Source organism: Ambystoma mexicanum, chromosome 7p, assembly GCF_040938575.1.
Source record: "Ambystoma mexicanum isolate Mex_15411 chromosome 7p, UKY_AmexF1_1, whole genome shotgun sequence".
Classification (NCBI taxonomy): domain Eukaryota; kingdom Metazoa; phylum Chordata; class Amphibia; order Caudata; family Ambystomatidae; genus Ambystoma; species Ambystoma mexicanum.
The window spans coordinates 88,439,344-88,465,918 of NC_090939.1; the positions used below are offsets into that span (position 1 = coordinate 88,439,344).

At 45.1% G+C, this 26,575-nt stretch overlaps 1 protein-coding gene across 1 annotated transcript in view; it reads right to left on the reverse strand.

Annotated features, from left to right (window-relative positions):
- Nucleotides 1–24,300, reverse strand: part of NDUFB4 (NADH:ubiquinone oxidoreductase subunit B4) — a 58,702-nt gene extending 34,402 nt beyond the window's left edge. The window contains exon 1 of the mRNA XM_069635842.1: nucleotides 24,075–24,300. Coding sequence (XP_069491943.1) covers nucleotides 24,075–24,251 — 177 coding nt within the window. The 5' untranslated portion in view covers nucleotides 24,252–24,300. The remainder of the gene's footprint in view (nucleotides 1–24,074) is intronic.
- Nucleotides 24,301–26,575: the final 2,275 nt, after the last annotated feature.

A 26,575-nucleotide genomic window follows, 5' to 3' on the forward strand; every position in this document is an offset into this window, starting at 1 on the left:
TCTGAGGTGGATAAGGTAGTGTGAGGTGAAAAGGAGGGAGGGATCAGCAATAATCTAGCATGGTGACGGTTCAGCCATATCTCTAAGAATAGCATATCAGGCATGTGCGTGGCGTGGCGATGAGGTATTTTATTTCATGAGTGTGCTGGTACAGAGTGGCACGCGAGGACAATGCCCGTGCATATAACTAGTTGTCCCAGTGGAGCTGTGTGTCAAAGTGGCATTTTTTTGGGTGCCGTGTTCATGGCTCATGAGGGATGGGAGGATAGGGGCAACAAGGTGCACTTTAAGATATACATGAAGATATCCACTCCTACCCGTAGATGTCCTAAATTGACCAGGAAGAAGTTCCACCGGAAGCACAAGCCAATCCATGGTGGTGGTGGTGGTGGCGAGAGAGGGGTTACATTCGAACCCTACCCGGATAGAGACTTAAAACAAAAATACAGTGCCAGTACTAGTGCAGACGCTGATCAAAAGGACCAGCCCGTTTTCAAGCACCTTTTATGCATGATATGCCAACGTGCATGAAAAGATGCTTTGTAGTGGGTCATGTGGGTGACATTAAGAAGCAGGCAGGGAAGCAAAATCCAGTACTTTGTAGAGGGGGCAAAAGACTAGAAGGATACCCGGGAGCAGACTAATGCAGTAACTTAGCCTGCTATATAAAGATATAAAGACCAGGTTTAGTAAAGTGATGTGTGGGCACGTCATCAGGAGGTTATGCTTGGCAGCAATAGAGATAACACGTTGCTCTTAGGTTTGCTGTTAAAGAGGACCTTTAGGTTCTAAGCTTTGGAGGTAAGGAAATGAGGGGAGGGGGGGGAAAGAGGTACAGTGGATGGGGCAGTGGAGAGTGTCAGTGGCCAGGAGAAAACGATTAGTTCCGTTTTGGAAGAGTTAAACACAGGGATATACTTTGGCAGAGAGTGGGTTTGTGATGTGAGAGTCTGGACCTGGAGGGAAGGATGTGAGCAATGGCTGATACAATCCTTTCACAATTATTAAATACAAAAATAAAACAATTTTGCTCACATAATATGACCTATTTGAGGATGTTGTATAATAGCTACTTAAGAAAGACAAACCAAACAGGAGGTTAAAATAAATCATGGTTCAGACGAATCTAACTAAAGCCATGAATAAAGAAACAAAGCGTCCAATGAAATGAACGGTTATGAATAAACTTCTAAAGCTCTAATTTATAAGATCATATTTTTGGCACATTATAAAGTTAGATGTATAAAGGTCTACAGCTGTCCTGGTGTCAAAGTTCCAACTGCCCACGATTTCCAATGTAGATACAATATCCAATGTACATGAACACTGATGATTGTCAAGATACTCAATTTGTTTCTTTATTTCACAAGCATGTTGTTCATAAGTAGAATATTTTTGTACCATCAGGGCTCGAAAATTGCTGGCAGCCATTTAGCCCCCGTTTCTACCTTAGGAAAGACTGATTAGCTTAAAACCAACAGCTACTTTTGGCACCCCAGGCCAATTGGTGCCTTACAAACATGCCCATGTGACATTACCTTTGAGTTTGAGAATGTACATCTAAAAAAAAAAAAAAAAGAATTAGAACACATCTAGAATACATTAAAATATAAGTGCTCCTACATATGACCACACAGTGTTCATGCCATGTGAAGTTTGATGTGAAGTGCACTGTGCACTGGCTCCCGGTTCCCCAGTGGTAGCTCCTGCTAACTGGGTGATGCCCAACACTGTCACGATTCCTGCTCCTCATGTCCGCAGCCCTCCAAGATGTCAGGCTGGAGCCAGGCCACGATCACCTACATGGCCTTCAAGGGCCTCTCCATCCCTCCAAAGACCCACTTGGAGTCAGACTTGGCGCTTGTGGCACCAGACTCACTCACTCCCATAGGATAACATTGGGGATTGGATTTATAGTGCATTGATGGGGACAAGATGGATGCCCCCACATATTTCGGTTCCTAGAACTGCATGTGCAGTCTAGTCTTTTGGGTGTGGTTCAGCCCAGAGACACCTGGGATACCCAGAGACTATTTAAAGCCATGCCCAGGCTGAGAAACATGTTTTGTGTTTTCTGCACCTGCAGCGTGACACTCACTGTGTTCGGATCGGTCTCCAGTAGGCCTGCATCTTTCTGCGCTCAGCTCCTGCAAGAACACTGTTAGGAACAGCCTTAGCTTGCGGCGCTTCTGCCCATCATTCATCGCTTCTTCTGTTCTGCGGGCATCTTTGGTGGTGTCATTCCCATCCCGGCACGCCGCTTCCTAAGGAAAAGGGAAAAGAACAGAAAAAAGGCATTAGTAAGCATTCAGCAAATCTTCGCTTATTTTTAAAGACTGTACGAGCTTCAAACGCTTACCTGAATCCCAGCCGCTCTGGGTGAACTCTGTCCCCGGAACTCTCATCCATCTGCAAGAGGGAAAAGACACTCCAGGTTAGCGTGGAAACATCTAGAGGCGCCGCATACCGCGCTTCTTCATAACCGGCATCCATGCTGAAAACGTCGCGGCACCTAAGACACCGAAAAAGAGTTCAATACAAATACGAAAGGGTCGCATTGCGCTCTCACTCACCTTCAGCGCTACTCATCTCAGCAGCACGTCGCCATCCCCGGACGCCGGCCATCATCCAAGGAAGGAAAGGAACGAAGTTAGAGAACTGTTCAAAAGACTCATTATTGAAGGTACGCATGCATATGTAACGTTGTGCTCACACTTGGAGTTTGTACTAATCACCATATGCGTTAAATGAATGTACTTTTTGCTAAAAGAAGAGGCCTTCTCTTTTATACGGCGGCGTTTAAGACCTGCTGACCCGGCAAGAACTTGTTTTTAACTGAAGAATTGTGTTTGGTCACTGTATGTCGAAGCATGCTGAGCCTGCTAAAACTATCTGCAGAATACGGTGGGGGGGAAGGAATGAGTAAGCATGGCCTCGAGCACAGAGATACGGGCACAAAAGAATGTGAAGACCGGGATAACAGGAAACCACGATAGACCACGATAGCAAATGTGCAATGGTTGTTCGTTAAACTCCAACTGGATACTTTAGATAAACTCCAACTGGAGATCCGCCCTGGGGTGGACGTGTGCTATGTGCAAGGCAATGTAAACAGAAAAGTATAAAAGAGCACGATGTGTAGAGGAAGGCGCGGCACTTCGACGACTTGCTTAGCGAGACGTTTGAACTTGCGGCCCATTCGCGAATGCTTGTGCATTAATAAAGTAATGTTTACTTGGCTCTTTTCTGTCTGAGTTATTGCAGGGTCCCTCATTGTACTGGTTATGGTGACGGCGAGAAATCGCACCCACAATTTTGTTGTCAGAAGTGGGATGCGAAGGAGCGACAGTCCGTCACTGGGTGAGGAACGCCGCGGCGGTACCGGAGAAGGAATTGATCACGGGGCCCCAACAACTGAATCCGCACCTTTGATTGCAACCAACGCGTCATCCTTGTTTTTCCGGCTCCGTCGGCGGTGGAACAGCAGGCTGTCTCCCTTCGGGTCCGGAACACTCTGGCGGGACCCTTAAGGTAAGTGGTATGGATGGATGCATGATGGAATAAGGAAATAACGATTTAGGGTTTATGAAGAGGACGGTGGTATGTCCGTCTATGTAATAATAATGATGAAACGGTGATGTATTGATATTGGTATGGCGATATATGTCAGGAGGATGTACTGTTAATGTTAGCCTATTAATGCACATTTGGGAAAGGTGAGTGTTTTTAGGCAATTGCAGTATACCAACAAAATGGGTCAAGCGGCTTCCAGCAAGAGTGGTATAGGCAAGAGACACTATGCCCCTCTTGAAGGAACCCCTGCATTTGATATGTTGATTAAACATGGATTGAATTCAACATTGTTCTTAAGGGAGTGGTCTGAATATACAAAAGATTCGATTGAGCATAAATGGCCAGACACCGGGTCCTTTGATGTGGACCGCATATCCAAAGTAGAAATAGAATTAGTAAAAAGACGGGTCAGACCCGCACAGTTTGAGGCTATACGACTATGGAGGGTAGAAGCAATGCGCAGGCGCAATGCTCAGAACAAACAAAAGGCAAAGGGGCAGAAGAGAACAGTAAATCAAAAATTACGTGACCTAGAGATAAAAGAAGGATGAGAAACTAGACCAGTTGGATAGACGTATGATGATTAAGAATAGCGGGAGTATGTATCCTGCCTTGCCGGCGCCTCGGTATGAAGATGTGATAGGACTAGAAGCAGAACAAACAACGACTGAATTGTTATTTCCAGGGGCTACGGCTCCTCCGAGAGAAGGTGAGGGTGAGAGGGCGGAATTCCCAATGAAGTATGGAGACCCAGATAGGTTGATAGACCATAGGAGAACGACTACTGTAGAAAAGGATAGAGATGGAGACTTGCAAATCCTTATGACCGGGCTGTATGGCACACCCCTCAATGACAGCCTACGGGACCAATTGGGGCGTTTGACACCTTTGGAATTTAGGACAGTGGCCACTAAACTATATACCTTTCATGAGGGTAACTGTAAATTGAGAGGACAGAGTACTGCGGATCTGCCCTCAGCATATCAGGACGCTGTCGCAATATTACCAGTGACTGCGTCCAGTGTTCAGTTATGGGGATGTATGTCCGACATAATAGCGGAAGTCATAAGGGGCGGTGTTGAATGGGAGAAGGAAAAGAGGGCATGGGAAAGAGAGGTGAGGGAAAGAGAGGCTAAACTCAAAGATGCAGACCAGGCGGGCCAAAACGTAGCTAATCGTATGATAGCATCCATACACTCGCAGTCCATGTCCACCCTGGTGAGTCTGATGGAGGGCCTTGGCTGGCCTATACAAGTAAACGTAATTAAATATCTTCTTATTAGGGTGGATGATATAGAAGAGGAAAAGGAGCCTAGATATGTGTCCCAGTGGAATAGGATTAAGACGGAATTGGATAAGAAACTGCTACCTAATATAAGAGTGGATGATTCTGGGGCGGAAGAATGGAGAATGGCTAAGGTGGAGAAACTGTTAAAAGATTATAAAAAAATAAAAGAGAAAAACCTTAGTCACCAGTCCTCTGCTTCATCACCAGTGCAGGCCCTTGTAAGTGAACAAACAAACACGGAAAAGTTACTATCAATGCCAATGAGAGAGTGTCAACCCACCATAGATGCAGTTACTGGTAACATGATGCGCACCTATGTGTATGTCCCCTTATCTCGAATAGAATTGATGCATATCACCAAGTCCATCCCCGACCCCCGTATAGACCCGGCAGGATTCTACAAAGAAGTAGGAAAGCTATTCAGACCCGGGTTATTTACTGTAGAGGATGTAGATAACATATTGTTAGCTATTGTCCCAGAGGAAATATGGACCCCCTTTCGTGCCAAAGACAATGATACAATAAAATGGAAAGATGTAATGGAGGCGAGTAAAAATAGGAAACTGCATGAGGAATATCCCGAACCCCTAAGGGGGCATGGCATGGCAGTCCTGAGGGCTCTAGAAAAGGTATTACCCCCATTTGATGTGAATGTGGAGAAACTGTCTGCTGTGATACAGGGCGCAAGTGAGGAAGTAGCACAGTACTTCCTGCGTTACGAAGCAGCATTTAAAGCACACAGTGGGCTAGAGATAGGGTCCGAGACGGGCCAACGGTACTTTGCCACAAACTTTATAGAAGGGCTCCACGGGCCAATCCAGGAGAACATTAGGAAGGCAGAAAGTACGTGGATGACTAGAAACCCCCGGGATCTCCTCGAAATGGCCAGGTATTATGAAAGAGGGGAAAGAGTAAAGGACAAAAGGCACGACAAGAGAAGGATCTAAAAACCAAAGTGTTGATGCAACAGTTGCATCAAGGGCCCCAAGGCAGGTATAACTACAATAATAATGGCCCGTCACAGGGCTATAGTAGCAACATGATAGGGGGCCAAGGGACAGGTAGAGGTACAGTGCAAGGAGGTGCGCTATATGGGAGGAGGGATGGGCTACCCCAAGATGTATGTGCCTTCTGCAAGAGACCCGGACACTGGAAATCCCAGTGTCCCCAGAGTGGTGGGAGAGGAAGGGGCGTACGGCCCCCTTCACAGACAACATTTGCCCCAGGAAATAGGACTGGTGGGTAAGGCAACCAAGACAATAGAATGTTTAAACCCCCTCAACCCAATGCCTTTGACGGACAAGCAAGAGGGGATGTTCCCTGGCCGGCCCCGCCTCCCCCCAATCTACTGTATCAGCCACGACACACAAAACAAGTACAAGGTGTATGCCAGGGCGAAGGATGTGGGGAAGGGGTATACTATAATGACGACTTCCAGGATAACACAAGTGATATGTCCTGAGGAGGCCGAAATGAGACAGCGGGAGTGGTACAAGTACCTATAGATCAGAGGGGGCCTTATGCCTCCATTAGGATCGGCCCCCACCGAAACTTGAGATGTCTGGTAGACACGGGAGCTGGAAACAGTTCCGTGAATATCAGAGCCGTCCCTGCTGTCCCATTATCGGATAAAAGCAAGGTATCAGTTGGATTTGGGGGAAATCCAATAAAGACTCCTGTAAGTGAAATAGTAGAAGCGGAACTTCATGGGGTAAAATAGGAGAATGGGTGGCTATTGACCAATCACTGCCCAGAAAACTTGTTAGGTATTGATGCATTAAAGACACTAGGGGCCACAATATATTGCTCCCCTCAGGGGGTGAGAATGACTATAAGCAAACCTATGGGTATGATAGGAGTAACGCAAACCCTGCCCCTGGAACTCCAAGACATCCCGAATGAACTATGGGCCACTCATGGGAATGATGTAGGGGTGTTGGATGTTTCCCCAGTAGTAATCAAACTAAAGCCCGGTGCCAGGTTGCCCAGGATAAAACAATATCGCATATCACATGAGGGAGAGCAGGCACTATATCAAATAGTACAGGATATGATACGGTTAGGGGTGGTAGAGCCAACAAATGATAGCCCTTGTAACTCTCCTATCCTTCCAGTACACAAGAAAGGTGATGAAGCGGTACCCTATCGTTTCATTATTGATTTGAGGGAGATAAACAAAATAGTAGAACCCAGATATCCAGTTGTCCCTAATATTGCAAGTGTACTCACTTTAATTCCCAAAACAGCGAAATGGTTTACGGTAATTGATTTGAAAAATGCCTTCTTCAGCATTCCTATTGCCGAAGAAAGCAGGTACCCGTTTAGTTTCACTCTTCGAGATAGACAGTACCAATTTACTAGAGCCCCGCAGGGATATACAGAAAGTCCCGCCATATTCAGTTCAGCCAAGCACTAAAAACACAGATGGATAACCTAGCCCTACCCGCTAACACTGCTCTGATACAATATGTTGATGATTTGCTATTATGTGCAGCCACCGAAGAGGAATGCCATTATGTGACCAGATTGGTGCTAATGCACTTAGCAGAGAATAAGCACAAGGTAGCCCTAGCCAAAATGCAGTATGTAAAACAAAAGGTCCATTATTTAGGCTTTGAGTTGTCCGAAGAGGGGCGAACTCTGTCTACTGATCGCATTGCTTTGATACAGTCCATAAAAGGCCCTGACACGGCAAAAGGTCTCCGAAGGATAATTGGTGTTTTATCCTATTGTAGGCACTGGATTCCTGAATTCTCTGTATTGATCCAGCCCATGCTAAAAGCCTTAAAAGAAGTACAAGAAAACGGACCATTAGAATGGACACCTGAGATGGAAAAAGCCCTGGCAGCTATGAAAGATGTTCTATGCCACGCACCGGCCTTAGGCACACCTGATTATACCAAGAGATTTTGCCTTTTCGTTGATGAACAGGAAGGTTGCGCTGTGTCAGTCTTAACGCAGGAACAAGGGGGTAAACAGAGACCATGTGCATATTTCTCCAGTGCTCTGGACTCAGTAGCTCGAGGCCTACCCCCATGCATGAGAGCAGTGGCCGCAGCAGCGGCAGCCCTAAAACAAAGTGCAGGTATCATCCTAGGGAGCGAAGTGACAGTAAAAGTCCCACATGCGGTGGACGTTCTCCTGAATAGAGTGCATACACAGCATTTGACCACAGCTAGACTCACACAGTATGAGATGATTCTGTTTGCCAGTAATGTAAAAATCGAACGATGTAACACTTTGAATCCAGCGACACTGCTTCCTTTGCCCGTCTCACCTAATGACATTAGGCATGATTGTGTGATCCAAATGGAAGAACACACTAAGGGTAGAGCAGACCTGCAAGACACCCCGCTGGTTGATAATGAGGGTATATTATTCTGTGATGGTTCCTGTTTCAAACTGCCAAATGCAGGGTATGCTGTAACCACAGGGGAGCGGTTGATTGAGAGTGGGAAAGTGTGTGAAAAATCAGCCCAGGCAGCAGAATTGATTGCGCTAACGAGAGCATTAGTGTTAAGCAGCGGTATGAAAGTGACAATTTATACTAATTCAGCCTACGCTCATGGGGTGGTTTCCAGTTTTGGTAAACTCTGGGGAGAGCGTGGGTTTTTAACCTCCCAAGGTGATACTATTAAACATGCCCAATTGATTGCTGAATTATTACAAGCCCTTACGTTGCCCAAGATGGTGGCCATAGTGAAATGCCCAGCGCATAAAAGGACTCTAGATTATGTCACGCAAGGAAACTCCTTAGCCGACCAGATGGCTAAACTAGCTGCCACAAGGGATACACAGTGGGAGGCCCGACAACTCATAGTGGGGAGGGATGTGACTATGGAAGGGACGAAGGAGCGCGTAAAGGAAATCCAAGCAGATGCAACCATTGAAGAAAGACTATCTTGGCACAAGGATGATCAATACGAGGAGACGGTAGATGGGCTATGGGCACATACCAATACGAATACTTGGGTACTACCTGATGCATACTTACCTGTGATAGTGAGTGTGGCTCATGGTCCAACTCACGTTAACGCAAGGACTATGGAAGAAGTTTTGAGTGCTGTGTGGTACAACAAAAGATCGGGAATGTATTGTCGTCAATGGGCAAAACAATGTGAAATATGTGTTCTATACAATGTGGGGAAAGGTGTACCAGCCCCGGCGGGCCACAGTAAGTTACCCACCTGCCCTTTTGAGGTGGTGTATATGGACTTTATACAGCTGGAGCCTGTAAATAAACATTCCTACTGTTTGGTGATGAGATGTGGGTTCTCAGGATGGGTGGAAGCATATCCCCTGCGGGACAATAGTGCCACCTCCACAGCACAATGCATATTGAAACACTGGGTGCCTTTGTATACGGTCCCCAGATATCTATGGTCTGACAATGGGACTCATTTTACTGGTGAAGTAGTACGCAAAGTTTGCAAGGCCCTTGGTATTGATCAACGCTTCCATGCAGTTTTTCATCCTCAATCAGCTGGGATTATAGAGGGCACAAATAAGGTACTGAAGAACAACCTGGCAAAGGCTTGTGCTGAAACGGGACTGAAATGGCCGGATGCATTGCCTATTGCATTATTGAGTATGCGTACTATGCCTAAGCGTACACATGGTTTATCTCCTTTCGAAATTGTTATGGGGCGTCCACCAAGTATTGGGACCCCCATATCACCTAAGAGATTGTCTGAGCAAGCATGGCCTGCATTACAACAGTACTGTATTGGGTTAACTAATAGACTGATTTCTATTAATGCACAGGTGAACGCAGTAGCTCCATCTCCTCTGATAGGAGAAGGTCACGACGTGCAGCCCGGTGACTGGGTTGTTATAAAAGCCTTCGATCGCACCAGCGGACTGCAACCCAGATGGAAGGGCCCGTTTCAAGTGCTCCTCGCGACACAAACTGCGGTAAAAGTTGATGGCAAATCGCACTGGTACCACGTGAATCACGTCAAGAAGACGCTTCCACTACTGATTCCTCCAGAAAAGGGAACCAACCAACCCCAGGTTGCAACAGTACTGCCAGACGCCATTAGTAGGTGTGCCCATCGTCTCCGATCCCGTGACGTGTATGTGCCAAGCAACGTGTAAGGACACTGTTTTGAACTTTGATCATTAGGGAGATGAACATTTGGACTCTCTTGTTGGTTTTAGCAGGATTGTGCCTTACTGAAGACAACGGGCTTGTAGCCTGAAGGGCCTCCGGCGTTCCCCTTAGGGACAGGCACTACGAGGCGTGGGACAGATCGGATGAAGGTTTTCAGTGAGACCTACCACTATTAGAGTAATAAGGACACTGGTGCTTTAAATAGGGAATACAGCTATATCGCTAGGTTGCATCTGATACGCATACGTACCTATAATTGAGCCACATACTGAATTATGTCTGCACCCGTATATGCTGGTTTAATTCCTGAGCAGATAAATGTATGCTCCCCAAACACAGAAGGTAAGAGAAAAACACCACTTTGCACCACAAGGAACAAAATCTTATTTTTTGTATGCTCGATAGTAGTATTAATAGCGTTCGCCATATTATTCTGGTATTTGGAACATCCATCTAGATATGAATTAAAGAACTTGTTACCCGTGTCAAACGGAACAGGGAGAATAGATCGGGTCAAGAGCAGGAATCGAGATGCCTATGACCAACACGACCCGGAAGACTATGCTAAAGATGAACACGTGAAGATAATAAACATAACATATGGGGTAGTGAATAAAACTGATTGCTGGATCTGCACCCACATGCCCCGACATAGCAGTGAAGGCATCCCAATGTACGCGTCGCCAGTTACTGAGGATGCCGGGTGTACATTAATTTACATGAGAATAGTGTCAGCACAGCAATACATGATACCGAATACCGCTTGTTATGTTAGAGGAGAGAACAAAACCCTTCTAATGGAAAAGATACCCTATAAAATCAAAACTGAGGGAATCGGGCTTGCACCTGCTATGGTACAGATAGTAAGAGAACCTCCTCCCCCTATCACCATCACACAAGAGTTTAGGCCAAAGAATATATGTTTTAAGAGAAGCGCAAGAGGTAATCAAAGAATGATCTCGGGGTGCAGTCAAATGGTGAATCTAAATAACTACACGAAGGGATTGTTACAGATAGAAGGACATGCCTACGTCTGTAACAAGAGGGCTTATTTGTGGTTAGCGAAAGATTTTGTTGGGGTATGTTACATAGCCAGAATAATGCCGGCTGTGATGGTACATGCCCCGTCTACTCTGCATAAAGAAATACACAGCAGAAATAAATGAGCAGTAAACCCAAAAATTCCTACGTATCAACCTACAGGATGGGAAACGTTTATAGATCTGATGGGGGCCCTGGTTCCTCCAGCGGGCATCTTTATGAACAGTCAAGAAATCCAAAAGCTAAGCAGGGCCCTTGAGTTCGTAATCTAAGAATCCGCAGACCTAATGGAAGATCACTTATGAAATGAAAGCAATTCGGCTAGTGGCTCTCCAGAATAGGTATGTCTTAGACATACTCACTGCAGAAAGAGGCGGAGTCTGTTTCATGGTGGGGTCCCAATGTTGTGTTTACATACCAGAAGAAAGTACAGGAATCTTAGATGGAATAAACAAACTACATAAAATAGCGGATAGTATCCACCAGGAGGAAGGGTCAGGAGATAGCTGGTGGATGAAGCTCCTAAAAGAAATCGGGTGGCAGCTCCTTACACCCATACTGGTTCTAGCGGCAATAGTTGTAGGAATTTGTCTCTGCATCCAATGCTTCCCGGTATGTGTGTCGTGCTGTGTTTCCATGTGTTCTTCCAGCATAACGCGCCTAAATCCAATGGATAAAAGCCATGTACAACAGGAATTTTTTGACATGGGAGGCCTGGAGAAGATTATGGTACATACATTATGTAATGATGTTGCTTTCCTGCCATCTGCTTATGCTAGGACTGCTTAGATTGATGCTCAAGTGTGAGCAAAGGGTGGATTGAAGGTACGCATGCATATGTAACGTTGTGCTCACACTTGGAGTTTGTACTAATCACCATATGCGTTAAATGAATGTTCGTTTTGCTAAAAGAAGAGGCCTTCTCTTTTATACAGCGGCGTTTAAGACCTGCTGACCCGGCAAGAACTTGTTTTTAACAGAAGAATTGTGTTTGGTCACTGTATGTCGAAGCATGCTGAGCCTGCTAAAACTATCTGCAGAATACGGATGGGGGGAAGGAATGAGTAAGCATGGCCTCGAGCACAGAGATACGGGCACAAAGGGGCATGAAAGAATGTGAAGACCGGGATAACAAGAAACCACGATAGCAAATGTGCAATGGTTGTTCGTTAAACTCCAACTGGATACTTCAGATAAACTCCAACTGGAGATCCGCCCTGGGGTGGACGTGTGCTATGTGCAAGGCAATGTAAACAGAAAAGTATAAAAGAGCACGATGTGTAGAGGAAGGCGCGGCACTTCGACGACTTGCTTAGCGAGACGTTTGAACTTGCGGCCCATTCGCGAATGCTTGTGCATTAATAAAGTAATGTTTACTTGGCTCTTTTCTGTCTGAGTTATTGCAGGGTCCCTCATTGTACTGGTTATGGTGACGGCGAGAAATCGCACCTACATTATACTTACCTGTCGGACTCTTGCCAGTGAAGTAACTTGGCAGCAACGAGCCCACATCAATCAACGCGCCCCTGCGCTGAAAGCAGGACGGAGAGCACACTTTCCAAGAAAACAAGGTGAGCTGTGGATTAAAGGGAAGGGTTGGACCCCGGGTTCAAACACACAGACAATAGGGAGTTAAACTCTACCAATCCTGTGTTTCAGGCCCAGTCTCCAGTCGAGTAGACTCCAGGGAAGGGTTTGAGGTTGTAAGAGGTCAGAACAGGCGGAGCGACGTCCCAGTGGATACCAGGTGAGCGTTAGACACCCAGGAGCTTGTTTCAGCTCCTGCTCATCAAATCTTAGTTTTGAACCCTGTACTACACCTGTCAAACTCCCATAGCCGTTTTTGACAAGTAAAGGTTCGTGCCTAGCATCGCAGGCGAAAGCTAGGTGTGCTATTTTCTTAAGACCTATCTGTGACCCTCAGAGAATCCCAATATGAAAATAGTTAGAGGAAATAGAAGGTTGCCCCGGTCCTTAATAAATGCAGCAGGGAAGGGTATATATCAGGATCATGGATCCAAAATTAGAATACGGCAAAAAGGAAAAAGACCTAAGCAGGCAAAAAGCAAACACCTGATCTTCGCTGAAACTTTATACTAGTTGACATGTAAATTCAGAAGATGGAGGTGAAATATGTAATATTAAGTCTGAGTGCAGTAGACTGGTGCTAATAACCAGGTCGAATTTGCTCCCTCTAGATAACGAAGAAAGTGGGATAAGTACATATGGGATCAGCAATGCTTATGTAAGAAACTCCCCCACTTTTTATTGTTCTGCTGGTGTGTTTTCCATATACGCAGAAAATATTTAATTCCCATTTTTCTGAATTTTAATATCAGGTTTTATATGGAATTATAATTACATTTTATCTACAGCCTGTATGCATTTGTGAAGGCTCTTCTGAGACGGGCCCATTACTGAATTGTTCTCAGCTCTGAACTTCTTTATCACTTGTACGTTTTTAATCGCGAGTTTCTCTATTTTGACCTAACTCATGATGGACAACTAAACTCGGCACAGAGTGGTAGATTAATACCCTTTTCCAGATGAATCCCTCAATGCAATTTCGTAAGTGACCTAACTCTAGTCCATAAGGTTTAGCATTATCTTCATTTTGTAGTAATTAATAAGCAGCAGACAGGACTAGCATCCATATCTGAAGCTAGGCTTTTATTTGTGAAATAAAACAGCATTGTTTTTAGTCATATCCTCAGGATGCATTGGCTAGTAAAATTGACTCTTCGTAGGAAATGTGTGAGGAGGGTATGTATAGAATTGAGGTGGCAAGTGACTTTACTTCTGACTAGTAGCTTGAATGTATGTTCCCTGGTACCCTTTGAATTAAAGCTTGCTTGTTGCTTCTTCTGTTGAACGGAAAGCCCAGATAAACTGTTCCACTTCCAATTGTGTAGAGGCAACGTTCTACTTGTGATGTGCAAGTATCTTGAATGTCAAAGTTCATGATTTTAGATTTTGACGTATTCATTCACAGATAATTGTATTTATGTTGTAGCCCAATACCGGCAGCATAAAACAAAATATCAGCATATGGCAATCATCTTAATTCTAAGTGGTCCCAGTCTTGGGAGAAAGGAGTTCCAATGCTTCTCCAAGGTCCGAAATATATAACTTAAATAAACTGCCCCGTCTAAGACCACAATGGGTCCCAATGTCTGTAGAGAAAGCCCCTCTTGAATTCAGCCTCACCTGGATTTTCATATGGGAGTGAAGCAACATTAGCATTTTTGAGAGGTCGGCGCCCCTCTGGCCTTTCATTTCACACATTTTCTCATCCGAATCATGCAGCCAAAGGCTGCAGATAAGTCCATGCATGCAATATACACAGCCAGATCACCTTTTGCTTGTGCATGAATTTGAGGGGGAAGAAAAACAAAAAGGATTAAAGCGCCAACGGTCATACCCATGTTTTTACAAAAAAAACAATTTGGAATTTCATCAGTCTACCAGACTTAGTAGCCCATTTTTGGAAGCAACAGAAGCAAAGATTTTACATCCAGTGGCAAATAAATAAACTGGAAGACACACTTGAGAATTGTGCCAGATTTTGGAGATGTAGATATTATTTGCCGAAATACAAAAGGCAAAATCTCTGCCCAAAACGTGGGGTTTCCTCTTAATGTTAAATCTCATAAGTCATCTTGCCCTGGCAGAGCGTCAGATAAGATTTAGAAGTGCAAGTATTTTATTCACTTTTTTTTTATTAAAAAATTCTTTTTTTTTTAAAAGGAGTAAAATGATTTTTAGCTAGTCAAACATTAAGTCCGAGTCCCAATGGGAGTACTTAATAAGAAAGTAAACATGTTTTAATGGTAAAACAAATGGTTATGTAATAAATATGTCTTTGCACAAGTTATTCATGCACATTAAAGGATACAGGTTTACCGCTTCAGCTCAAGCAGTAATAAGAGTTTCGCCCTGAGGAACTACGTGTACTACTGGTGCAATCCTATCCATTGAGCGTTGTGGATCAAAGCGCAGAGATGGACAGCTTATAAAACTTTGGTTCCTATTTTGGGGAGCATTTGTCTATTTTTAGTGAGTTAAGATGGCTGATACTCCCTCTGTATCTCATATCTATGAATCTGATCTTCTATACCAGAAAGATTAAAGGGTCTCTCTGCCAGTTTGGTATATCAAGTAAATTAAGGGAAAGAAGCGGTTTATCTATTGCTTTACATAATCCTTAGTGCCTTTAATCATTCACAATAAATTGTGTACTACAAGATCATATGTTAAATGTGCATCCCATCCTCGTAGATAATTCACCATTTTGTCTCAGTGACAAATAGTAAGAGCTTGCAGAATGACTCTTAATTAAGAAGGATTGATTTGCAGCCCACGAGAGGACGTAGATTTGTTCAATGTTATTAAAGCTCGATCAGCAGTTGCATATGCTGCAGCAATTTCAGATGCTATTCTGACTCTCCAAGCTTCATGTTTATTACAGAAACTTGCTTTCAGGCACACTCGGGGTACACCCTCGATATTTTAGATTTTAGTACAACGAGTACAGCATATCCATAAATCCATAACAATATGGGATAAGAACGCTGGGCGGGGTGTGGGGGATTATTTTTTAAACTTAACTGTAACCACGTGTTGATACATTCCTTGAAGCCATTTGAATGAATTGCTCTTAAAGTGGTTTTGCATGCATCAGTATCATTCCATATCTATGTGATTTATAACCCACCAGGGAATTAAATGTATGGATTTTGCGATTAATGCGTGCTGCCTTTCTGTGGGAGATTTTAATGTCCCTAGGGGAAACTCATCCTGCTCTTACTCAAACCCTAGGGCATCCGTCCTGTAAACAAGTGACTTCCAGCAGAATTGTTCATCTCCTACACATTATGTGTAATATTTTGGACTTTGTCATTAGCCTTATAGAGCACAAGTTGAACATTGAGCATGTAAAGTTGACTAGTCATTTTCTTTCTTTTTCTTTGACAACAAAAGTCTTTTCTCAAGGACAAGAGAAGAACAACAATCCCGAATCTTGAATGGAACCAAATTAATCAGACATGTTTTTCTTTAATTACAGAAAAGATAATGATTAGAATGGTAAGGGGGGTGATGTCGACAAAATTTATGAGGTATTTACAAAGTTCAAATGATGATTTGAAAGATTGTATGAGCATTGTTGCTCCCATTCAGGCAAAAACCTTAAGAGCTAAACCTTCAGCTCATTGGTTCTCCGATGTGTTAAATACAAAAAGGCAATCTATTTGTCAACAGAGAAGGCGTTCATTTCCATCTGAAGAGAATCTAAATTTGTTGAAATAGGAGCGCCGCGATTATGTAAATATATCTGAAGCCAAATCATACTGCCAATCGGTCCTAAGCCCGGTTTGCTTTGTTGAAAGCAAAGAAGAACCCCTTCCAATAAAACAAACGCTTCTACAAGAAATGGCAACCATGTGCTGCGCCCCCACCGCACCACAGAGAGGATTCTAATACAGAAAGAAGTACATCAATTTTACATGACATCTTCGTGACTCAGCTGTAAAGCCTATGTTACTGTGATTTTTTTGCATCCTCCCACAGCATTAATGACAATGACCAAAGCTACTCTTTATTTGGACGTCGTCTGCTCAGCATCGATGATAAGAGGATTTCTTTACCTGTCTTTCACTTTTTAACCAACCGGTCCACCTTTCGTCAGAGTGGTTATTTTCCATGACACTGAAAATTCTGCATGTGTAATCACTATTAAAATAAAATGTTAATTTGTATATGGAAGATATGGCCAACTACAGGCCCGTTTCCGCTTCACCATTTCTAGGGAAATGTTTTGAGAGAACAGTGTCTGACCAACTTACTGAATGAATAGCCAAATCAAAAATTATTATCCCTGTCCCAATCCAGTTTTCGAACTGGGCTGCAGTCCAGAAACAGCTACTTTAAACATTATTGATGATCGGGACGTGGGGGGGGGGTTATTGTCTTCACATATTCGATTTATCATTTATCCACGGCATTCGATACCATTGAGATCTTGCTTGACGCACCAAAGAATAGGATGGGAATTCAAGGACAAATATTGCAATGATTTCGGTCATTTTTGTATGCCAGACAGCAGTTGGTGGTAATGGGACAGAAATCGCTCAGGATTCACATTTGGGGTCCCTCAGGGTTCAATTAGTTTGCCTATGCTGTTTAACTTTTATATGGAACCATTGGCAAATTTACTGAATTTGATATGATATGATATATTTTATTTGTATCGCTCTCATTACACAGGTGTTTCAGAGCGTGACTAGGCAAGGGAGGGGAAACAAGGGAGAACACAAACAATAACGATCTTACTAGGCCCAGTGACATTGAGAACGCGCAAGTGCATGGGATGGGGAAAAGGGAAAAAGTGCATGGAAGGGGGAGAGTGGAAAGTGCACAGCAGAGGAGAGGGGATAAATAATAAATACAAATAAAAAAAAGGAGGCAATAAACAGTGATAGTGCAGCCAGAATGTGGCAAGTGCTGTGTTTATGGCGAAAGACTGGGTAAGTCTATGCACCAATATGCTGTCAATACATATCTGAGACTCTCTACACAGAAAGAAAGATATGTCACGTATAGGGACGTGTCTGGTTGAGATTGAAGCCTGGGTGGGGGAAAATGTTTTAAATTGAACCAGGCAGAGACAGAATTTCTTTTAGTGTCCCATTCCATTTATTCAACCAATCTTTTTAAATTGGTTCCTTCACAAGAACATTCCGGGCTCTCATGGCATTTTCCAGCTGGTGAAACCACTGGGTTTTATGGTAGACTCACACCTTACCATGATTCCTCATATCAATGGCTGTTAGGAAAGATTTCCAATTAATGTGTAATTTTCCCTCCAGTTGTGTACCCCACAACTTTTTGCTTTGCTTAAACGCCATAGTCTGACTTTACCTTCTGCTGCACTCCTCTGGGTGTTTTCACTCACTTCTTATGGGGAAACTGACTCACCCTTAAAGACAGTCAGTACTGGGAGACTGTTTTCCTTAGTCCAGTGTTGCAACATTTCTGCAACATGTAACAAGTGTACAATGTACCTTACAGTACAGTGCGTACGTTGGTCTTCCTGTCATTTCCAAAGAACCTAGATACTCTCAAAGGATTTTTAAGGAGAAGTGCAGATGTGCCTTGGACAGGGCTGGTGGCAGCTTATCCTTCCGCATATTTTTAACCCTTTCTTGCCAGGTAAACCGCGATTACCGCGTGTGGCACGGTTAGGTGGCCCGGCTCCAAAATGTCCATGCCACGAGGTACTTTGTCCTGTCCTTTGGCCATCTTGCCCCCTTCACCTTCCCCAGGCCGAGCCGACCCGGGTCAGTACTTATTTGGTCATGCATTTTCCCTTCAAGCGCCAAGCTTTCACGGGCTTCTGCATGCTACCAGGATGTAGGCTGGAACGTCTGGTTCCAATACACATCCTGGGTGCCAGAGAGTCTGAGGTGCTGTGAATGCCTGGGACCACCGTGGTCCGTGATTGATCCATGTATGGTATGCCTGCATGTGACCAGATCTCCCACTGGGTCCTCTTCGTTTTGGCGCAAAAGAGATTTTGGATAAGAGAAGGCTCCAAACACCCATACCATATCAATCTCTGGAGTTCTCACTGATCGAAGGATAGGATCCAAGTATCCTGAAGCTAAGAAGCCAAGTCGAGGAACTGCTGGTGTCCCGCTGGAAGGTTTGGCACCCTGAGCCCGCTGTCGTCCCGTGGGACCACTCTGCATCTGGTCGTCCTAGAAGGTCTGCAAAGGCGCTTTGACCCATTGGAATAGTGGGTCCAACTATTCTTGGCACCTTCATCAAACCCTGCTGTTGTCCTTGATGGTTCTAGAGGAGCAGGGGGTCACCTGTTCAGATGAGACTTTCATCGACCAGACCTGTCTGGAAACATCTTCAAGTGTTAAAGAAGAGGAGGAGAAAACGAGAGGTGGCCATGGCAGGCCTGAGAGGGGTTGGGGGAGAGTGAGGAGAAGTGGTGGAGAGTGAGAACAGGATGTCCTGGGTTTTAGTGGTGAAATGAGAAGCCAAGGCCGGGCAGAAGAAGAGGATACCGCAGTAGGATTGGCCAGATCCTTTCAGAAAGTTTGGCTGTGTTGTTAGAGGCCGCATAGATCCAGGCTTGAATGTGGACACTCTTCTTAGAGAAGATGGAGAATCTGTATTGCCTTTGGAGAAGGCGACAGGCCAGTTTGGCAGAGGAGCAGCCAAATCGGAGTTATATCAAAAGTTGCACTTTGTGGCAGGCTTCAAGCAGATCCTTACAGTCTGTCAAAACGCCAAGAGGACTCCAATCACCATGCTATGCTGCAGGTAAAGGCATTTGCAACACACTATGTGCGGGACATTTACTGATAAAAAAGCATGGAATTTCGAACAGTAACACTCACATCACAGAGGCTGCAACAATCTACATAGTGGATGAATCGCGAGTTGGTGGTGGTTTCAGAATCATATATATGACCATCAAGTATACACACCAAATTGCGCCACCCTTGTCACGGTTATTCCAGATTATGCCCACAACTCCCATATTACACACTTTAACTACCTCTTCTATGTATGTACCTCTTACGTGTATTGCACCAGCGCCCAGATACCTCCGGATTCGGCACGCTTTACAAATGGAAATAAATAAATGAATGATATATGGCATTGATAATGCGCCTGTACACAAGTGTTTCTAGGCATGACAAAGAGGGGGATACAGAGGGAGGACAAAACAACGATCTTACCAGGCCTTGTGTCATTCAGATCATGCAAGCGCAGGGAAGGGGAGAAGTGCAAAAGGGGGAGGGGGTGGAGAAGTGCAGGTAAACAAAAGTGCAGCCACCAGGTGGCTCAGTGCAGGTAATCAGAAAGTGCAGCCAAAGGGTGGCTCATATGTGCAGAGAGCGGGGACTGTAGGGTTACAGATACAGACCACAAGTGCTAGGGGAGCCAAGTGGCAGTGCAAGGTGCAACTGGACAGGCAGGGACCTCAGCCCAAGTTCAGAGGGTGGCAGGTAACCAGTGCGTGGAACAGGTAGGTCATCAGCAGGGTAAGAGGAAGAGAGAAAGCAGAAGCGAAGAGGAAGGTCTTGAGTTGCATCCGGAACCAGATATGGTTCTGCTCAAGTTTGAGAGGCAGGGAGGCTGTTCCAGAGGGAGGCCCCGGCCAAAGAAATATCTGCCCCCAGCTCTCTGCTTGGGAAAGCGGCTGACCCTCAGAGTTGGAGGTGGATGGGCAGAGAGTTCGAGATGGGAGATACTTAGGAAGAGAGAGTTGGAGGTAGTGCAGTCCCAGGCTCCAGAAAGCCTTGGAGACAATGCAGAGGGTCTTGAAGTGTATTCTTGCCGCCACTGGGAGCTAATGAAGAGATTTCAGAGCTGGACAGCTATATATACATAACATAGCGCCTAGGTATGTTTCTGTACTCGGCTGATGCAATTTCTCAGCGTTAGGTTGCCCTTTACTGTCCAAATGGCAAAGTGCACCCACTTTAAAAACAGCTATCATTTCAACAAACAGAATGAGCAAGGTTCAACGCTGTCCCCTTCACCTTCCACTCTCGCAACATTCAGAACTTCTTTTCACCCCCACTTCAACAGCAATTCCAGCGTCAATGAACAGTTAATTACCGGCTCAACAGTTCAGTCTCTAAAGAGCAAAACGCTATAGGACCAATGCCTCCTCACAAGCTAGAACTGAAAGTGGGTGCTGTAATTATGCTACTACGCAATCTTATGCCATCACGGGGACTCAGCAATGGAACAAGGTTGACCATTACACATCTACAAAGACACATCATAGAGGCCTGTGTGATCGATGGAACTAAGATACTGTTCTTATAGCACACACACACACACACACGTCTCATTCCATCTGAAGCGTTTAGCCTTTTCAATGACCATTAGTAAGTGACCGGGACCTACACCCTCTTCCTAGAAGCAATCAGTGGTAATTCCGATATTTAAGAAGGGGACAGAAGTGGCCCTATGACTTACCGACCGATATTGATCTTTATGTTATGCTAGAACTGCGTATGTAATGTCCCCTTCCCTCACACCTGGTGTGTTTTTTCTCTCTCCCTTTCTCCCACCTGGCCCCTCCCCCCACCCAAGAGCTCTGGTCCCCTCTAGGCTGGACTACTGCAACACCCTCTTCCTCAATATTCCTTTATCCTTCCTTTGCGCTCTCCAGCTAATACAGAATAGGACTGCAAGACTTATCCTTGGCATCAAGCCCAGGGACCGCATCTTTCCAGCCCTAAAATCTCTCCACTGGCTCCTGGTAGGATAAAGTTCAAGGCCCTCTGCATCATCCAACTCGCTCTTCCAAAATACCTCCCTGCTAGAGCCCTCCGTTCTTCTAGCTCCAAATCCATGGAGATCAAAAACTCCTCTAAGCAGAGATCTCTTTCCTCCACAGGAGACTCCCTCTGGAATGGTCTCCCTGCCCCTCTCAGGCATGAACCGGACCTCCTTAAGTTCTGGAAGCTCCTCAAGACTCTCCTCTTCTTTCTTCCCTCTCCCCATCCCCTGCTAACACCCCCCGTCGGACGCAGTGACTGGCTGCCTAGTTCCCTGCGAGTTCTACAGGGGACCAGCCTCCCGCACTTAGCATGTGGTCCCTCTCCCCTGCAACCCATGCAATCCCTGGCACTTGTCCTCCTGCCCTCCCCTTAGCACTGCTCCACCCTCCCCTCCTGGCCTCCTCTTGGCACTGTTCCACCCTCCCCTCTTCACTTGCTCTCACTCCTCTTTCCCCTGCACCTCCCTCTTGTCATTGCACTTCGCATGACGCCCAGACCGCCAGTCCCCTCTCACCCCCCCCACTTCTCGTAACTGCACTTTTTGAATATCACAAGGCCTAGTAGGCCCATTATTGTTATCTTCTCCTCTCCCCTCTTTTGTCTTGTGGTGCCTTGAAACATCATTTGTTGTATAGGTGCCTTACAAACATCCAATAAATAAATAGTGGGTCAGTAATTAGGGTAGGGACGATACAGCCGATGTATGAAGATTCTGTGGCATTATGCATAGATTACAGTAATTAACTATATATTTAACTGACTTTTAGAGCTATTCTTTTTGTTGCTGGCACTGTATAAAGATGGAAGGAAGATAAGAGATGGGATAGCAGAGGTGCACCTTTGTGGAAAAGGAAATGCTGTTTGAGGGCAGCCTTGAATGTTAGCATGGCATGATGTCAGGAGTTGAGTCCCAGTGGTAAGGGGCAAGGAGAGAGATGGACCAGAAGCAAGAGTAAGAGAAAAGGGATTGGGGACAGTGGGGCATTGGATGAAGGATGCAGTAGGAGATCATGAGGCAGCAAGAGGAGGAAAGAGGCATGCCCATGCATAGATTTGAAGATCAAGAAGAGAAATCTTCAAATGGAACAAGGCTGCAGAGGTGTGAATGCAGTGAATAATGGTTGTAAAGCTTATAACTGTGGCAAGTAAATTAATAGAGGAATGGCCAGAAGGAAGCTGCAACACAAGGCATGTCTGTTGAGAATAAAAAGTAGCAATTATAGTTTTAGAACATCTGGGTGTCATCTTATAGTCTCTTTATCCCCATTGTGTTCTCTCTGTGACTTCCGCTCTGCTGTCCCTCCAATCTATAGTCTCTGCGCACTGAATCTCCCCTGTCCTTCCTCCTTGCAGTCTCTGCCAGTTACTGTAGGCTGCCCCTCTTGTGTTCCTCTCCCTCATGGTTGCTGACACTCCTATGATCTAGTCTGAGGTATTTACAGTCTACCCCTAGCATACGTGCCAACATGCCACAAATCAAGCTGAGAGATGCTAGTCCAGTCCCAGTTATAACTGTGCATTCAGGGATGTGTAACCCTAAACTTCCCCCATTATACTCCGAGGGCTGCAAGTCCCAAAATGCAAAACTTAATCCAGGACTGTACTATCACCTCCAGACTGGAATTGGGCTTGTTGGCATGGGTCCTCAACTAGACCCTCATACCCAAAGCCTCTACCATGGCCCTCTGCCTTATGCTCTTTACAGGATATCCCCCTCACCTCCCACCCTTCTCAATATGGAGTCTCCAGGTTTTCTACCATGTCCTTCCTCATGTTCTCTGAGGCTGTTTCCACTATCTCTCTCTTCATAAGGATTCCTATATGTGGTCTCTTCCTGACCCTTCTCATTGCTGCGCCCGTCATTGCAGACTCTGAAGGTTATCCCTTCTTCCTTACGAGATATCCTCCTCACCTCCCACCCTTCTCAGTATGGAGTCTCCAGGATTTCTACCATGTCCTTCCTCATGTTCTCTGAGGCTGCTCCACTATCTCTCTCTTCATAAGGATTGCTATATGTGGTCTCTCCCTGACCCTTCTCATTGCTGCGCCCGTCATTGCAGACTCTGAAGGTTATCCCTTCATGATATGGGTGTTGCATTGCTTAAGATCGCTACTTTACCCCTTCCTGTCCCCCACCTTGTTGCGCCTCGAAACACTTGTGTATAGGAGCATTACAGGTGAACAATACATTTTAAAAATTACGCCCGATTGTGGTCTCTGCAAGAAGCGTCTACTAGGTCTCTCCTCTCTAGGGTCTCCCTTGCTTCTGCTTCCAATTGCTATAACTCTTCATTGTATTCTTGAAAGCTGTCTCGCCTTGTGACATGGGCAGATGGACTTGCTCTTGCCCCTACTCACTGTGGCCTGCCTCCTTGTTTCCCTGTGCTATTTTGTGGTTCTCGCAAGGAGTCCTGCCCCTCTATTTTTTATGCATTCATAAAGCACTCTAAACCCGGAGGCATCAAAGCGCTGTTACAGGGTACACATTGCAGTGAGAGACAGATCATGGGGAGAAACAGTAAAAAGGTAAAGATATGTGTGCGACACAGCAGCAAGTTGGGCCAGAGGAGTACCCTTTGCACTCTCCTCAAACACTGTGCATGCTGCCTCCCCCTGGCGTTCATCCTTACGGACTCCGCTGTATCTCTCTTGACGGGCCCTCCTTTCAAATGTGCCCCCCCCATGCTCCTCGCCCCTCATATCCCCCCCATGTACAAGAATCTCCCTTCCCCCTCGTACTCACTACGATGGTCTTGCGGTGCGGGTCGTTCAGCTGGAGCAGGTACTGCCGTTTCAGCTGAGCCCTTAGTGCCAGCCGCTCCTCCTGCGCTCGCCTCTGCTGGGGGGTCAGCTCAAAGTACGACGCCGGATCCAAAGTCTGCGGCATAGAAGCCAACTTATGCGGCTTGTAACCCGCCATCTTGCAAACACTGTGACCTGCGAAAGGCAAATCTGACAGCCTGAACAGTGCGCATGCGCCAGCCGTACACCCAGCGTGCGTGCTGCTTGGCGTGTCCACGTTGGGAATGCGCATGCGTCCGCACGTAGTGCCAGAGGGTTCTGCGCGCACTGTGGCGATATCCTTCCTATAGCCGTCCTCCTCAAGAGATGTATATATATATATATATATATGTATATATATATAGTATTTTTGTTTTACGGTTTACAAATAAACCTTTCACAATTTTAAAACAATACAAAACAAATTTGTTTATTTATATTTAAATTTTATATAGCGCGCAAACCGCGCAGGGGCATTGAGGCGTTGTTACTTGTTCGAGGTAGAAGTCATTTAAATATTGCTAGATTTGGTATCCAATGAGTATTTTACCTTTGGGGGGGGAAATGTAACATACATATAAAAAAATGTAATGGTTACAGCTTTAGAGTTCTAAAATGTCCTTTACACACTGCATATGGCTTTAAAAACGGTATGTACTGTATGAACTGTAATTTGTAAAATATGATGTTACACTGATTGCCATCTTGTATTTCTTAATAAAAATGTAAATATAAAAAAAGAACACATTTACACCAATGTTATAGACATATGGTTCCATGTATTTGAATTGAAGTTCACGAAGAGCGAAAAAGTAAAACTAAGGTGGAATTCAAAGAGAACATTTGGTAAGCAGACAGGCCAACATTGTGGAGCCCCTGAGAGGGAGATTTCATTGTGGAGCCCCTATGGGGACATCACATGATCGCGGGAGTGCGGTCTCGCGAGATCTCGAAAACGGGGTCTCGCGAGCCCGCGCTCCACGAGAAGCGTTTGGCGCCAGTAGAGAGGCTGGCAGTGACAAGACCAGTCGCACTTGCGAGCGCTGCTCCTTATGAAGGACAAAAACTAAGTAAAACTAAGTTGGAATTCAAAGAGAACATTTGGTAAGCAGACAGGCCAACGTTGTGGAGCCCCTGAGAGGGAGATTTCACAACAGAAATCAGGAGAATGCAGTTTTCCCATAAAACTGCATTGGGGTTATAATGATTTTAGGCATTATTTTTAACTGAAAAGTCGTGAGTCTCCCGCCTAAATCGGGAGGGTTGGCATGTATGGACCGTAAGTATGGATCACTAATGTCTCTCAAACTGTATTAAAAGGGGGTGGGGGGTGCAGTAATACTTTTTGGGACTGTCATACCATGCAAGTTCATATAGGTCAATAATGCATTTTAGGCAATCGTGGTCCATGTTTTTGAGAGACTCATCTAAGTTAAACATAGGCCCTTTTCGTTGTATTGATTCTTCGTAGTGGGTGAAGTTCGCTGTTTTCGGAGGATGGCAGACTCGGGCGTCACAAGACCTAAACTTGCGGCGAGGGGGTGAATAATGAGTTAAATGTAAGGGGAGGGTCTACCTTCACAGATTATTCATGAGTGGCACACATTCACTTGTATGGTGACCTATTCGGTTATCCCAAAGGAACATTTTTGGGAACTAGTGTCAAATTAACACCCAATGATGCAATTTAATGCCCATTGAGCCTGTGACATTGCGCAAAAACATAATAGAGTATAAATACAAAATGCACATTTTGATGATACCTGCCACCATGGTATTGCTGTGGTTATGATTTGATGCACGGTTGGATTGTCAGTTGGTAGTTCATGTTGCATATCCTGCTGAATTGTACCATAATCCCATGTAGGACTGATCAGCGCTAAAGTTGAAGTGCCTTTGGGGTGGTAATTGGTAGTCAGAAGGGAGGTCACAGGAAACTGACTAGATACTATTTATTTATTTTGAATTTGTAAAGTGCACCTAACCCTGAGGCATCTGGGTGTTTATTTTTGTAGAGACAGTGCAAAATAGAGTACATACATGCGTAACAATTCAGAGTAATGCATACAATAAACATTTCTGGACATAGAAGATATTTCAGGGGGATTGTGAGAGAGAGCTACTTTAGCCGCTCTAGTGTGAACAGCCAGGTTTTCAAGTCTGAATTGGACAGACATTTGTGTGTCAAGGAGAGGGTTTTGAGCAGGATCTGTTTGTGGACCGGCAACCAGTGGGCATTTGTCTCGCTGATGTAATAAGTTTAATTTTTGGGATGCTAAGTATTGCTCTTACAGCATTATTTTGAATCCCCTGAAGTGTTATGATGTTAGAGCCTTCGCAGAGGGCGTTACAATAGTCTATCCTGGAGAGGATGAGAGCCGTGGCAAGCGTGGTACAGCTGTCTGTTGACAGGAATGGTCTACAGGCATTGATGAGTTTTGAGATATAAGCTGTCGCTGATGC